Raw genomic sequence first — 16,354 nt, 5'->3', positions numbered from 1 at the left:
TGTTGCTTTTGTTGTGTAAGCAAAACCAATCTAGAAACGTCGTTTTCTACTTTGTGGATCAACTGGGAAACGACGCTTAGATGCAAAAACATTAAAGTTAAAAGTCTTCAGAGAAAAAACAAACCAGCGTTGCTACTTCCGCCTTGTTGTCAGCAAAACAAACACTCCCCTTCGTAGTAGAATACAAGTCGTTTGTTGTCTACCCATTCTCCAGCCTGGACAGCGGTGCTTGAGTAAAAGACGAAACACACTGAAGAAGCATCCTGTACAAAAATATTTATAACGTAGTCTGAAACACGGTTGAACTGGAGATATTTTAAATCGATTCTGCGGAGTATTCGTCCAGTTAATTGACCTCCGGGACACGCTGGCTCCCAAAACAAACGGACAACCCACCGCACGGCTCTCTGCTGCTCGAGAGTGCTTAGAGGTCTCGTTCATCACTCGCAGTGTGAGCCACCGTAGCTAGTCAGACTGCGAGCGATGGAGGAAGAAGGCAGATCTTGGTGGATGAAATACGGGCCTGTCGTGTCCCTGTTTGTGGTCATTCTGGCCGTCTGGTTTCGGTCACCTGATGACGCAGGACTGGACGACCGGCTGGACAACGTCCTGTCCTCTCTGCTCCGGGCTGAGGGGAAAGTCGGCATGAATAACGTCGCCAAGCCCAAAGTGGCTGTCGGTGAGTGCAGGTGGTGTTAGCTTGTGTTAGCCTAGCCTAACCCTATTTTAGGTGCTTATGTAGTTTTGGAGGTTAATAGTTGACTAAGTCCTAAATAATTGGCCTTCATATCAGATGTTATTGTAGTGAGAAAGCTGCTCCAGATGAAAGAAAGTTAAATGCATTAACCTAATTGCTCCTACTCGCTAACACAACAATACAAGTGGATTGCTAACCATGTATAACGTTAATTGGCTGATGTTGGTGTTTTCACGTTCACATAAAACGGTTGTGGCCTCATAGAGATTATAGAGAGAACAAGTAAAACATTGTTTTGTGAGCTGACATCAACTCTAGCTAAGTTAACCTAGCGAGGTTACACGTTAGCTTTTTCTCCTGTTAGTATCAGGAAGTTTGTCATTAAATGACCAAAAACGAGATCTGAGCTAAATGTTTATGTTGAAACCAGATAAACAGCACAGAGGAGTGTAGTTGAGGAAAAGACAGGAGGTTAAGAAAGGGAGTGAGAGACCACGATCATCAGATCTAAGTCCACAGTTCAGTTCTGGGCAGAGACCCTCTATCAACAAACATGGAGCAGAGAGAAGTGTATGCAAATAAGGGCACGGTGGTGCCACTATTTCTACTTTAAATGTTACTCCACAGTAACTAATGTCTGCTTTATGTCACTAGTACAGATGGTACGTCTGTCTAGGATTAAACTATACAGCTTAAATAGTGAAGCAGACTTGTGGGAATGCACTAACCACCGTTGCTGTAGTTAAAAACAATCTTTTAAGTTTCCAGCCCTGGTTATGGCTTGTGTATGTTGGCGTAAAGGCAACAGCTCCACAGTCTCATACCCACACCTTATACAAAGGCCTCCTGTGCCACAAGTGAAAAGCACCACAGTCGTTTTCTGACGAACAACATTATTAGCGTAGGTGACCCGTGTCATGATCTAATCCTTAAGTCTTGTACTTTGAGCCTCGTTACAATCGCATCACAGAAGTGATCACCGTATCTGTCCAACCTTTAACCAGCTCAACAACACGCTCTGCCGCGCAGTCAGACCGGTTTCATTGTTATTATTCAGAATCAAATACAGTTTGAAAAGTTCAAAGTATCTTTATTGTCTCAAAGGGAAATTAACTTGCAGCCAGGTTACATACAAAACACACAAACCCTGAACAATGTTGGACAGCAAAAACATTCTATTTAATCGTATTCTGAATAGAAACAAAAACCCAATAGTTATGCACTACTGGTGCTGACCACTTAACCAAATATACACTGGTCCTTGTTTCTTTATTTTCAGCAAATTGTCAGTAGAACATTGTAGATGGCCACTGTCTAGTTAAGAGCATTGACAAACAATTGCAAACAGAGCAGCTAGAAGTCAAGCTACTGTCGGACTAAGTTAAATATTAAAATCTAATTCAAATGTGAACGCAAACTTTTGCCTTTTAGCTCCTCTAACAGGTTGCCTACACAGGTAGGCTGTGTGTGTTTGTTGTGCAGCAACAGACTTGACAGAACATGTTTGTAGATGAAAGCTATATAACGAAACTGTATCGAAGTGTTGCATCATTTGACCGGCCACAGTGCCATCTCTTTATCTGCTCCGTCTCGTTGCTCCCAGATTTGAAGTGGTATACTTGCTTGTGGGCGTGCTTTTCTATCACAAATGTATCCTTCTTTATCTCACTGCCGCTCTCCCTCATCCACAGGCTTTGGCGGTTGTGTTGACCTGATAGTGGACGGGGTCACATTGCTTAATAAGATTGGCCTCCCTCCTACAGACCAGCCCCTACACCACGACTACATAGAAAATGAGCTGCAGCTGGCTCAGAGCTTTGCCTACTTCTTTGCACCGGGAGCTGCTGCAGAGTAAGTGGTGTGTGTGTGTGTGTGTGTGTGTGTGTGTGTGTGTGTGTGTGTGTGTGTGTGTGTGTGTGTGTGTGTGTGTGTGTGTGTGTGTGTGTGTGTGTGTGTGTGTGTGTGTGTGTGTGTGTGTGTGTGTGTGAGAGAGACTATTAGCTGGCCATTAGATATAGTTGCAGTCTAGTGAATAAATCCTGAATTCACAGTATGATAATATAAATACATGTGTGTGTGAACAGGTGCTCATACATATTGTTAAATACTTTATTCTTCTGTATGCTATGACTTGATAGCTGAGTTTTTCTGTTTACATGTCCAAGTGTGTTTTAAAGTAAATAAGAAAGAAGGGGAACATGAAGTCCAGATAAAACCAGTTTCTTTGTCGTACGCCTCAGGCTGCTGTGCTCCTGACTCATCCTGTTTTTGTCACATGCTCTTTCACAAACACACTCGTATGCCACCATGACTGTTTAGTGGTTTATTTATACCGGATATACATAAGAATATATACAACCATACACTGTTTTCTTTCCTCTGGCCATCTGTTTGTCATGCAAAATATACGTACCAAGTAATAATAAGAAACCTTGTTTTGGTCGGTGCTCATCTGTATTTTTCGGTCTTTGTTGCTGTTGATGTTTATCGGTTACCAAAGTGTGCGGTACTTATGCGGTTAAACTCGTCGCCCCTCTCTTCCCATGCATTGGGGACTGCTCCTGTTCTGGCTGTGGTGCCTGTGAGCTCTTATTCATTGTCTTGAAAAACATCTAAACATGCTTATAAAATCATCGTGGACAGAAAGGTCAAGAGAATATGTGTGTGAGAGAGTTAATATGAATAACAAATTATGTCTAAAAATCTCAGTTGGACACAAACAGGTATTTTTCTGCTCTGTATTTAGTTATTTCCTCCGTGTCTTTCCTTTTTTCTTGTGGAATTTGGGATTGTAAAGACCAAAATGCTGACGCTCTTAATCCATTAAAATGAAAAATGAATGTGCAAAGAACAGAAGAGACGATTGTTTGCCTTTGCCAAGTGTAGACCAGGTCAGACCACATGAGTAGATGTATTTCACTCTGCTTCTACTTCTGTTTCTCTTCTTTTTCCATATTTATATGTATATTTATGATGGGCGGGGTCTCAGCAAGAGGGGCAAATGGGCCATTGCCCCCCTACTTTATGGGTTTTGCTGGTTTGATCCCATGGCAAGATGGTCTCTTGTTATTTATACAGCACTTTTCATAAACGGTGGCAATTCATATGCTTTACAAATTGCATAAAAGAACTACAATGTAAGACAAAAAGCCGAGGTTTTAGATAAATGACGTTTCACTGATAGTTTGCTTTTGTTTTTGTCTTGCAGGCGTTTTATGCTGAACGATACCCTATTCAGTGAGCTGGTGGAAGCGTCCCGGGACCTCCCTGGAAACAGATGGGTGGTAGGCGGCAATGCCCCAGTAATGGCTAGTCGCATGGCAACCGAGGGATGTGATATTTTGCTCGGGGGAAGTTTCAGCCCCGATTTTACCGATGTCCTGTCCCAGCACATTACAGGTACACACATACTGCTACACCCACCTCCACCTCCTCTGCCTTCTATGCTTTTTACCACCCCAGTGTCCTTCCCCTCCATGGCCCTGTACTAATCTATCTGTGTCGGTCCAGTGGCAGGTAACATAGTCGACGAGCCAGACATTCATCTGATCCTGGAGTATCCATCTGGTGCTAGCTGGGGTCACTATACCTCACGTAGAGCCAACAGGTACGTATCAGTTGAGCATTTGGTGGATATTTTTAGAATATTTAGGGATCATTAAGGGGAACTGTGTATGCACGATTATTTAATCCAGAGACGCGTTTTTCTACCTTGCATGTATGAAGTGTTCTATGCGTGTATGTACATGCATATATATGCATGTACATACACGCATAGAACCACATACACATATAACCCTCTACAATATTTGAAGCTGACTGTGTTTGTTTCTGTAGATATATCGTCCACAGCGACGACCATAACCCCTACCTGGACTCCATGGCAGAGTTTGCTGAGAAACTCAAAGACTTCGAGCCAGATCTGCTGGTGGTGGGTGGGCTGCAAATGATGGATAACTTCCCCTTCCAGGCAGGTAAGAGACAAACCTTTTTATTAGTTGCTGGTTTGAACTCTCCAGCAGCAGTGTCTGCTGCTTTGTGTTGCACTGCTGAAATGAGAGCATGCTGAACAGTTGTCAGTTGTCCGGTTTTAGAAAATCATGTGAATTGAAGAAAGCTATCTTTTGAACCAATTCTACTATTTTGAGTTACGCTTAAAGGCTAGACGAGGCCTCGTACTTATTTGTAAAATGCAGCGAAGAGTTCTTGAGTGAGATGCGTATTGTTCCAGAGCCTATTTCTTTCCTTCAGTCCTTTATTGTCTGACTACATTTTGTCTGAATTTCTTCTCTTCTCTTCCCACCTGTTCATTTCATCATTCCAGGTGAGCGGGACGCTCTCTTCTCCCGCCTGTCGGACCTCCTGTCCTCCGCGTCTCCAACGATTGGAGTCCATTTTGAGATGGCCAGTTTTGTAGAAGAGAGTATAATGGAAGACCTACTTCACTATGTCATTCCCCATGTAAGTACTGAACAGTTACATTAATTAACACATGAATTCACATTAAAGGGACTAGAACAATTACATAAACACAGGGGTGAAAAAACAAAATGTTTATCCGAGAAAAATAGAGTGACGTAGTTGGGTACAAGATAATAATACGTATAAGTAAAAATATCTAAACAAAACAGTCTGTAACTCAACAAAAACTGTATTTGTATCGTTTTTTATAATTTATATATATAAACACATTTAGTACTCAGAAGTGAGAAAACATAACTATGTTCTGGCCACTCCAGTAACTACTTTGTGGCCAGTGTAGTTACCTCTCAGCTCTGCAACATAGCAGTCAGATAACCTGAGTATGACGTCTACCTGACACAAAACTACGTTTAGACATCAAGTTTTAGCCCTTAGTTCAGCTTTTATTTCATATTAAACTACACTTGCCATGTTGATCACAATTTAAGAATATAGCACTCAATGCAACGTTATGGCATCCGTTTGTTTTTATTGCTGCCTTCAAGTAAAACCTGTGAGCTCCTATTAACGACATGGGAAGTCGTGTACACGATATGCTTGAGGTTGAAGTCTTAAGAACATCAGTATTAACGTTCCTGTCTGCGTCTAGAAGCAACAGCTGCTAACAATTTAGTAAGCTAGCGAGCGGAACGTAATATTCTTTAGCAAAAATGAACCTCCATTTCTGAAAACCTCAGCAAACACGTCACAACTCGTGAACTCGAAGCATTCATAACACAGTAAACACAATCCCATTTGAAGGCAGCATTAGAAGATGTTCAGTTAAAGGCTGGTCTATATTTTAATCACTCATCCCGATTCTGCTTTTCCAGGCGGACTCTTTAGGGATGAATGAACAGGAGCTTCCCAACCTGCTCAGCCTGCTTAAAGGCTCCAACATTACCGTGTTGTCGGACCCAAACCCTCGTGTAGCTACTGTTCTCGACCAGATGAGGGAGGTCTATCGCATTGTGAACCAGCGCTCCAAGGATGGCAGCGCAGAAAGAGACACAAATGGTGTTAAAGCTAAGCCGCTGACTCGGCTCCATGTCCATACGCTGGCCTTTCAGGCGATGATTGTGACACGCGGATCCCAGTGGAAGAACACCATGTCGGCCGTCGCCAAGGCCTCTCTCACAGCTAACCGCCATGTCTGTGGCTCTAAGGACATTGACCCCAGCAAGGCGAGGCTCATCATGGATGACTCCTTCTCCGTTAGCCAGCGGGAAGGCAGCCAGCGTATCCCTCTGCAGGAGAGCAGGCCGGTCAGCTGCTGGGACGAGGGGGACTACGAGATCTGTGTGGCACCGGTGCTGGTGTGCACTGAGGTTTACCAAACTGCAGGGGGAGGAGACAACGTCTCAGCTGCTGGCCTGGTGCTGCAGATCTAGAGAAGTACACTATATGGTCCATCTGTGTGTAGTGCTAACTACATGTTAGCAACAAGGTGACTCTGGAAACGTGATCTAGGTGTGACGCAAACACGGGTACCGATTGTGAAATGTATCAGGCTATTGCTCTGCCAGCTCTATATCCCAGGTGGACCATAAGGAAAACGTATTATTCGAAGGAGTAGGATGGTGGAGTGCAGTGGTTATGAATCAGGTAAATCACTAGATTTTTAATATATGGGCTCAGCGCAAAGCACTTCTGCATCCAGTTTATTTGATGTTTAGAACCAAAACTTCACCAAAAAAAAGACTCTGCCCTGCTTTAACACACCAAACATCTTTGCCAAGTCAGCCGTCATTAGACTCCTCCTCTACTTCTCTCGGGCCTTACAAGACTTGGCCTTCAGTCAGGATTAGATAAAGAGGGATGAGGTTTGGATAAAGTCCATAAAAATCAAGTTGTGTTTAGGTTAGTAGCCGACAAATCTGCTACAACTCAAGCTGTCGGATAAATTATCTTTGTGTCGTTTAAAACAAGTGACTCCACTATGCAGCAAATTTATCCAGAGTTGGGTAATTACTGAAGATACTGAATCTTCTGCTTCTGGGGAGCACGTTCATCAGGTGGTTCATCAGGTGGTTCAATCGACAGCTCCAACCAGTAAACGGGGCTTTTGCCACACCTGCCTGGCAGCATATGCAGTTTCAACCTGAAAGTCAGCAACCTGGCAGCAGTGGTGGAAAGTAATTCTTAAGTTGTACATTTACTCAAGTACTGTACTTGAGTACAAATACTGCAAAATAGTTCTTCCACCACTGCCTGTCGGTTGTAAACGGTGTCATGATCTGAACCTTTTTAATGAAAAGGCAATGAGCCGTCTCTATCCTGCCTCTTCCTTCATCGATTCAATTCTCAAAGTTTAAAGTAGTAAGCTAGTGATGTCATTGCCACCTGTTCTTCCTAAGATATATGTATTGTGCTTTGGGTGTGTTTGTTTTAAGATTATCATTCCTGTGTGTCCGTTGCGGTGCAATAATGCAAAATGTTGTTAAGGGACCACAGCTGGATATGATGTCAAAGACTTCCTTTCTACCTCCCTGCTATTTTTGTTTCTCCCTTCACTCTTTTCTCTGTTACTTTGTCAAACTTTTGTCTGTGTCAGATCTCCTTGTTTTATGGCTCTTTAAGGACCAAATAACCGGTGTGGGCCGCCTCAAGTTCTCATATGTCTGCATAAAATGGAACACATTCTTCTCTCTAGTTTTAGTTGTTTTGTTATTGTAAGCGTGACATGAAGCTATGACGTTTTCCACCATGAATTCCCTTTACCTGTGAAATATTGGACCACACAGTAAATGTATTAGTGTTCATCTTACGTGTATCTTACATGAAAATGGGGCCCCGCCTCTGATTGGGCATCAACTCCCTTTTCACTCTTTTCAGGGACAAAATCACTTATTTTAAAAACTGAATGCGACTGTACTTAAATGGGGATTATGCCATTTTTCTCACTTTGTACAAGTCAAACATTCCATCACAGACCCAGTTTCAGTTATTTGCTCCATACAAAATACAATATATTTTTTTCTTGATTACACCATTAAATCGTCAAAGACCCTTTTTACTGAGGAACACATTCATTCATGTTACAATCCAACAAGTATGAACTGAAGAAATCCCTTCAAATGTTTCCTCTTTGTATCGACACTGTAGATTGAATGCTGTTTGATTATGCTGAACTTAAATGAGCCTTATTCTGTTTTGAGTTTTGGTGTTTAGTGAAAAGGGAATATTTAATACAGTCTTTTTCTATTACTGTAGGCTTATGGGGTTGTTTTTTCTGATGCACTGTGCAAGACAAAAACGTCTTGCACAGTGATTGGAAGACGAGAGTAACGGGTCGTGTTTCTACTGTGAAATGAAACTTTAAAGCAGAACTTCAACATGCATTCATGTTCGGATGGAGAACATGAATATCATATACTTCTCTACGCTTTAGATAAGTCATCTCATCCATGTTCCAAAGCTGTGTTTGAATGTTTCATGCATGTTAACTATTCAATGCAGAGTCACTTAAGATAAAATGCTACGCCGATAAAGCGGTCATTGCTTTGTTTATTTTCTCATACTCATTTATTGATATTGTTGACTGCTGTCATGGCTGCAAACTGCGTCTGTTTAAAATAACACTTTGGACAAGTAAGGACTTCCTTGTTTAGGTCGTCTGAACTCAAGAAGTCTTCTAGACGAGTACTTATTCACGTCATGGCTTGTTTTTTTTCACAACATCTTAACTCGCCGTGATGAAGGTTATTTCCTTTCTTCACAAAACATTGGACACATTCAATTTTTTATTTCCGTATTTGTCCATTGGCTGCTCACACTGTCTTGTCAAATGAATAACCAGATCACTTCCTGACATAAAAATAATGTTTACTGTATATACAGAGCATTTGGCAAGAGCTTGCAAACAATATTTTAGTTTAATGCACTTTAACTCAACATAATTGTATTATGCCGACAAAAGTGTTCAAAAGCCAAATTCTGTGAGTCGACTGAACATCTGTTTGCTAGCTTTTCATGCTTTTCAGTATCTTTGCGTTTTTCGGGGGATTGCGGTGCCACCTATCGGACCAGTGTACAGAGAACAGGATCTAGTTTTCAGTAGTCTATAAAGCACTTCCCAGTGTCAATGCTAGCTATAAGCATTACTATAAAAGCCCCCAAAGTGGATTGGTGTTATCTGTCAGTTCAGTTGTTCTTTTACTCGTTAAGACACATTATTTGTCACAGAATGTAGATATGCGGCCTCAATGGATGACATCTGGTAAGAAGAGGAACTTTCTACAGACCGTGCTGAAGCTCTTAGGTAGGATACTTTTCTCATTACCAGCTGTGTTGTGTTTAATGTTGTTGAATATTGAGAGCTTACATTTTCAATTCAGTGGCTTCTTTTGCTTCGTTATGAACTTCTTGATGATTTAATGTTTTTTGTGACTTTTTATCACAATTTTTATGGCATACTAGACTATAGCATTTTTAATGACTAAATATTATCTTTTAATGATGTACTACATTGTGACTTATTTATGGCATACTTACCTATGTCAATTGTTATGACATACTCTATATGTTTTTTTATAGTATGACTTTTTTTCATGACTTGTTTATTACATGCCATAATTAGACTTATTATGGCACACTATAACACCTTTTCAAGACATACTATGGCAGTTTTTCTGAATTTTATTATAACATGCTATACTATGAATATGACTCATGATCATTTTATTTGGCAATGTACAATGTTATTTTGTATGACAATTTGATGGCATACTATATTATGACATCTTTAGAATTATGAAAAATGATCATGAATTGCAGTATTAATACGTGTTTGTAAAGCATATATTAACATAGTCCCTAACCATTAGTGCATATCTAAATAATATATATAAATGCATGAATAATGTACATCTAAATAAGTTCTTAATAATTTACTTCCACTTTATAAATTATGCTATTAATCATCTACAACTCCTTAATAATTGGTTTGTAAAATATATAATACTTAATTTACAAATGGGGAATCCATCATTTATAAAGTAATAAAACACAATCATGAAGAATCATGAATGATGTCTGTACAATACATTATTACTATGGGATGGGCGGATCAAAACTGAAATCGATTCCTTTTAAACAACCCTAATATCAATGGTAAAATAATATAAATACAAACGTGGGGGGCTGGTTCACTTCCAAATGTTTTCACTGCTTTTGTATGTTTGTGCCAAAACAGCCCTGACATATTTAGCTGGCCCTCGTCACATGACTGTGGAAAGCAATGTGACATCAGAGCCTAGCGCATAGCGGTGCACAGTCGACACGTCCACATCAAACTTGTGACAGAATGGCAGATGCTACTTTTAGATAAAAAATACGACAAGATAGAAAATTTGTAATTTTTAAAAATCACATTCTATATAATAGATGATCAGTATCGGTATTTTATTGGCAAACATTGTAACAAAAGCATCTTACAAGTATCACTCTTACAAGTATCACTCCTCATTAATAAGTTCAGACTGTAATATGAGATGCCGTGATGTATTTTCAGAGGATGTATGGCACCTTATCTTTTGAACGCACATTCTGGTTCCGACAAATTCAACAAATCTTAGAAACAGGAGACAGAATGAAAGGCAGTGGGACAAAGAAAAGTTTGCTTTATTTTTTCCAGCTATATAAACGCATAAATGGCTAAAAAGGGTAAACAACCAAAATTACAACAAATAGTAAACCCTGGCTTTCATACTGTAAACAAATTCAAGTTTAGAGTTAAAGACTAAATATGACGTTATGGTGAATAACTTAATGGGGCATTCCTGACCTTGATAAAAAGATGACATTTTTAAGTCTGTACCACCAAAGACTGATGGTAGACAGCTATAACTCATTAAGTACACATTAAGAGCACAATATTGATCTGTAGTTCCATGGTTCCCAACTCATTCAGGTACATTAAAATCCTCAGCAAAATAAAACACTTACTGGATCTTAAACAAGTGCATCAAAAGAAACAAAGGGTTGGCTGATATTGCATAATAATATGTGGGTTTTTTAATAACCTAATTTTACTCAATAAATTGAAGTCATTGTCTAGGCTGAGGTAATACACAAGGAAGACCAAATTAAATTCCATGGCTTTGTTGTTGTTGGTTTGTGCATTTGGGGGAAGTCAGATTACAGTAATCATAGATTAAAATGTAATAAAATATTCTGATCCAACCTAACTAAATATTAGGCCAATACATTCAAACAGTTTGTAAGAACAGAACCCTAACCATACATTTCTGGTCAATGTGTTTTTTTGCAAATGCTGTTAGCTTTCTTTGTGGCTATCATCATTCTATTGGGGGTAAATTACATAAAGACGTTAAGTTTGATATCGCATGCCATATAATTAAACACCTATGTCAGCCTTTCTTGTCATTTTTTATCACATCATTTATCCAAGTTGATTTTCTACTTTATGACTAATGGTGGTAAATAAAGTCAAATAATATGGCATCACTCCAGAAAATCAGAGTTAAAATCATCGCTCAGTGGTCAGTGTGTTACAGGAACTCTGGTTAAGAAACAACTCGGGCTGAGCCCGACAGTGAGCCCGACAGTGAGCCCGCCAGTGAGCCCGACAGTGAGCCCGCCCCGGACCAGGTTAGTTTCAGAAAACTGAAAGTAACTGAGCTTGAACAATGTTGAATGTTCTTTATTTAACCGAGTCAGTTGAAAATGAGTCAGACTAACCGAAATAAACCTGGCTTATTTGGTAAATTTATACAACGGGCCCCTTGGTGCATAATTATTAGGAGCAAATCCTAATCCTAGAGTGGGGCAGACACAATAAGGCCAATCAGGGTGTACAGAAGACAACTACAGAGAAAAACTAAATACACTTTAAAAATATATGCTTTTTTTTTAGGCCTAAAAGAAAAGGCTAAATAAATATAATTAAAGAAAAGAAAATACACTTTTGAATTATTTAATATTAGATAATCAACTGTTTCACTTGCTGGGAAAAAAATATTGCAATGTACTAATCTCCATTAAGGATGGCTTCTGTTTCACTAACATGAGTCATATTGCATTTTGAATTCAGGACCTATGTCCCTTTTACAGTTATAGAAATCTTTGCATTCATAAATAAAACCAGTCGTTACTGGTTGTAGAAAAATGGTTTCAAAAGTAACAGGAATACTTTCAATACATTAATCTTTTCACTAAACAACCGTCTTAGTGTTTAACAGTCAAATGAAAATGATATCACTATCTCAAAATTATAGTCAAGAGACAGATTTGTGGGGATGAAGAGTAAGAGGTCCTCTTAGTGGTATGTTTAACTCACTCAACAGTCTTCTGCTGACTCAAGATAAATTATTATGTGGACCGTAATGTGTGTATATTCACATCTCTGGTTGTCCCTGATGAACAGGGACTTTGTGGTGCTGTCCATGTTCTGCTGCTGGGGCTTCTGGGATTTGTTGTCCATGCTGTTCATCCACTACTTGATTTATGAGTTCCTCTTCTTCTGTCTTTAACTCCTCTCTCGCCTCTGCTGCTCCTGCCTTCTCCTCTGCTACCACCTCCTGCTCCTGGTGAGGTGCATTGTTGTTGCTGGAGTCCTGTGGTGGAAAAGGGTGAGTTGTTACTGCAGTCAGCCACAAGTGAGGCTGAGAATAAAAGAGCTCAGTAACCCAAAGTGAAATACAGATTTAAAATGTAAAACTTCCTCTGTCTACACGTTAATTGGTGGTAAAACATCAAAACTAATCCTATCATCATGTATAATCATGTACAATTAAAATGTATTATAATGTACCTTTACATGTGATTAATGACAAAAACAAAGTACAGAGTTTACCAAAACAAATACACAGAGTAAGTACACTAACTATTTTTTTCAAGTCATCTATTTGATATATTAATAGTTTGGATTGTTTTCATACATTTTAATAAGCTACTAAATGGACCTTGAGTTGGGATTGCTTTGTCAAACAACTATTTTGTTGTTTTTACGAATAAATTCATGTTTAAAATGTATTTGTTTTCTCATATTTTTATATAAAATATAGATTTAGTCTGTTGTGACTTAATGCCAATCATTACGTGACATTGAAAAAAGTATTCAAGTGTGTAAACGTACAGTACCTGTGTGTGAGGTAATGGAGGAGACAGCAGCTCGGATGGGCCCAACAGGCCGTCCTGGTTTAGATCCTGACTCTGTAGTAAAAAATCTACCATTGACACCACCTTGAGTCAGAACACCACACACACACACCTCAGGTCAGATAAACAGGACAAAAAGTATGAAAGTATTTGGTATGTGCAATAGACAGCCACTCCTCCTCACCAGCTCATTGGTGTGTGCTCCAGGTGTATGATGGGAGTTATAGTCTGAAAGAAGCTTCATCACCTCCAAGCCATCCAGCAGCCCACTGCGATCGTAGTCGTAAAGACCGAACAGGAAGAACACCTCTGACAAAAAGCAGGAGAAGACATGTTCAATACCAAACACATTTGATATACTGCTGAACTATAACAGCAGAGGATGTACAGTACAGAACTAACCTAATGTATACACACAAACACAACTTTATTAGAACCTGAGACATAGTTCAGTATTTCAGTAAATAGCTGACTGTATAATTAGAGTTTTTTATATTTGGTAATGATGGTCGAAGGGACAGGCCTGTGTCAGACATATATAAGGGTTAGACCAGCACGTGTAGATGTCTACCTTGCTCCCAGGTGCTGATTTCTGGTCCTCCTTGGCCATCCTTCAGACTTGATTGAATGTAACTTTGCAGCAATCTGTGGTATACACAGCACAGAGAAGATATCAATGAATCAGTAAAACATTAGGAGCCAGGATTTAACACTCAGGAATAAGACAATCAGACTCAGAGACAAAAGAGAAAGACAAAATTAGGCAGGATTTGTGTCTACATAGAAAAAGTCTTAACACATAATGTAGCAGATAGAAAGAAGACACCCAGGCAACAATGCTACTTAGTAAGTCGCTCTGCTGTTCTGTGTTGACAGTGTATAAAGTAGCAGTGCTATTTCAGACCACTCCATCCTGCTCAGGCGGAAGTGCTTGTTGACCAAAGTTTCTGTCAGGAGCTTTCAGGGAGTATCTATCTTGTTCTGCACAATCTCTCTGACCTAATCTTAAAGTGCACAGGCCTTAGATTAAGTAGTGTAGTGTAGGGAGGTGCGAATCTAACTTTGTTGTGGTCATACACTCATAAGACGTAAGCTAATGTGATGATAGAGTAGCGAACACATCCATTAATCTTATCAGGGGAGAGAAGTTGCAGCCACATTGTCACCAACAACAAACTCTTTGACATGAAAAGTCAACAAAGTGGTTGTGTCTCTCATTTTGTCTCTCAACCTGTGATTCATTAGGTGTCAGTTCACACTGCTGTCACACAGTAACAGATGTGGGCCGAGATACCAAGGATAAGCTATTGTATTTGCAATATGTCTGAGGATATTCTAGATTTTCTCTGTCTTCATGAATGAAAAAGACTGCATAATTGCAACACAAGGCATAAAGTGTTATTGCACATGTAATCTTATCGGTTTATGGCGCAGGCCACATCATTAGCACAACACAGCAGCCAAAGTCCACAGACTGACCAGACAGCAGCTACAGTCCACTAAAGCACACTGCATGTTGAACAGTACTACTACAGTAGTTTGATAAAACAATACATGACAGTAAATACCTTCATTCCATGTAATACATATTTTATCATCCTCTTGAGAAAAAGATTTCAAGCTGAATTTTGAGTGCGACAGTTACGCATACTGAAGAGAAAAAAGAAAAGGCTTTTTACTTAGGGACTACATCCGCTCCTCTCAAGAAAGCAATTAAGAGCAAATGTATAGTTTAAAATGAGCTGCTTCTCTCACAGCAGCAGCATCATCATCATCCTCATGTGTCCCTCACCTGCGGTCTCCGGAGTCAAATGGATTGGCTAGTGCTGCTGAAGGGTCGACCGATTCCTCCCTGAAATATAAAATAAAATTATATTACTTTTTGTCATTATTGCCTTGATTTAAATGTATTGTCTCTAATAAGTGAACGAAGCAGGTGAAACAAAGTTAGTTCAATTTGCTGTAAGTGTATCCTATGTACATGAAGCATACTTAATTTGCTAAGTTTTGCAAAAGGTCTGCTTCAAATATACAATGGTATGTGTAAATATTGCCCATTCTCATATTGCAGCCTTTGGTGACATGTTTATTGTGCAAATTCATTTCTCATGACTTAAAAAAAAAAGTGGGCTTATTGAAGTGAAAGGCAAAAAACAAATGTGTCTTGGTATGTCTGAAAAAAGAAAGACAAACAACTTAGGGAGTAGGGAGGTGAGGTTACCTTTGTGTCCCAGGGACACCTGGTGCAGCCTGGCACAAGTGTATTAACAGGAACATGGACAGGACACATGGGACCAACCCGCCCAGGTGAGACTCCATGAACACACCTACAAGCACAGAGCCATGTTGTAACCTCACGTCACATGCCATCATGAATTTATCTGCCCAAATGTCCAAGATTTACTGAAATATTATGACCAGTGTGTAACTTACATAATAAAATAACAACACAATAAACAGATAGACCTGCTCCCTCTTTGGGACATAGGAGATGGTTTCATGTTGCTATACAATGTGGAATTTCCACATGGCCACAGCTTCAGTATCTGCTTAAATGCATCTACAACCTGGTAGTCATTGTGTTATTATCTGTGTCAAATGGTTTAATCTACATGTAACACCTGCTCACTACAAATAAAAACCAATCATTGTATAAAATAACCGTGCTGCAATCCTGCAGCCTTTACAAGTTACACAGATGGTAAATTAATTAAAACCTCTACATCTATGTACAGCTCAACACAGTCTGTCAGTGAGTACGTCCATGTCTCTCCATTGTTACAAGCAGATGCCTAATATACAGTATATATAGGCAACAATGCTGGCCTGGGATGTCTACAGTACGCTGCTATATATATATATATATATATATATATATTACACAGAAGGACCAACTAGCTAACGTGACTGCAGCTTTCCCATGAGGAGTAGCAACGATGCTAACTAAGCGAGGCTCACACAGCCACACATCAACTCGCTGCAGCATTAGTAGCCCACAGCCTGAACACAAGCACACATGCATTCTTAACACTGATGGTCTCCGAGAAACTTATATGGTTTTCATGCTTTGACAAT

At 39.7% G+C, this 16,354-nt stretch overlaps 2 protein-coding genes across 2 annotated transcripts; one reads left to right on the top strand and one right to left on the bottom strand.

Moving 5' to 3' along the window:
* The first annotated feature begins 238 nt into the window (after window positions 1-238).
* Window positions 239-11,535, top strand: adpgk2 (ADP-dependent glucokinase 2). Its single transcript, XM_076110327.1, has 7 exons — window positions 239-679; window positions 2,389-2,548; window positions 3,906-4,096; window positions 4,208-4,304; window positions 4,535-4,671; window positions 5,022-5,158; window positions 5,992-11,535. The coding sequence occupies exons 1-7, from the start codon at window positions 484-486 to the stop codon at window positions 6,547-6,549; spliced, it is 1,476 nt and encodes a 491-aa protein (XP_075966442.1). The 5' UTR covers window positions 239-483; the 3' UTR covers window positions 6,550-11,535.
* Window positions 11,536-12,391: 856 nt separating this feature from the next.
* Window positions 12,392-15,701, bottom strand: cgref1 (cell growth regulator with EF-hand domain 1). The gene is made up of 6 exons (XM_076110329.1): window positions 15,501-15,701; window positions 15,072-15,131; window positions 13,851-13,924; window positions 13,464-13,588; window positions 13,262-13,363; window positions 12,392-12,735 (listed from the first exon to the last, which is right to left on the bottom strand). The coding sequence occupies exons 1-6, from the start codon at window positions 15,650-15,652 to the stop codon at window positions 12,517-12,519; spliced, it is 732 nt and encodes a 243-aa protein (XP_075966444.1). The 5' UTR covers window positions 15,653-15,701; the 3' UTR covers window positions 12,392-12,516.
* Between the last annotated feature and the right edge of the window lie 653 nt (window positions 15,702-16,354).

The sequence above is a fragment of the Anarhichas minor genome, unplaced genomic scaffold (genome assembly GCF_050575085.1).
Source record: "Anarhichas minor isolate MPS153535 unplaced genomic scaffold, ASM5057508v1 ptg000042l, whole genome shotgun sequence".
Classification (NCBI taxonomy): Eukaryota; Metazoa; Chordata; class Actinopteri; order Perciformes; family Anarhichadidae; genus Anarhichas; species Anarhichas minor.
This window is presented reverse-complemented; position numbering and strand designations above follow the sequence as displayed.

Excerpts from the sequence above, each read along its gene's own strand:
- cgref1 (XM_076110329.1), bottom strand. The coding sequence starts at position 15,652 with ATGATGGCATGTGACGTGAGGTTACAACATGGCTCTGTGCTTGTAGGT. Across the intron at positions 13,925-15,071 it reads TTTGACTCCGGAGACCGCAG|ATTGCTGCAAAGTTACATTC; the intron begins GTGAGGGACACA and ends TGTATACCACAG. Across the intron at positions 13,589-13,850 it reads AATCAGCACCTGGGAGCAAG|AGGTGTTCTTCCTGTTCGGT; the intron begins GTAGACATCTAC and ends GCTTTTTGTCAG.
- adpgk2 (XM_076110327.1), top strand. The coding sequence starts at position 484 with ATGGAGGAAGAAGGCAGATCTTGGTGGATGAAATACGGGCCTGTCGTG. Across the intron at positions 4,097-4,207 it reads CCTGTCCCAGCACATTACAG|TGGCAGGTAACATAGTCGAC; the intron begins GTACACACATAC and ends GTGTCGGTCCAG. Across the intron at positions 4,305-4,534 it reads ACCTCACGTAGAGCCAACAG|ATATATCGTCCACAGCGACG; the intron begins GTACGTATCAGT and ends TTGTTTCTGTAG.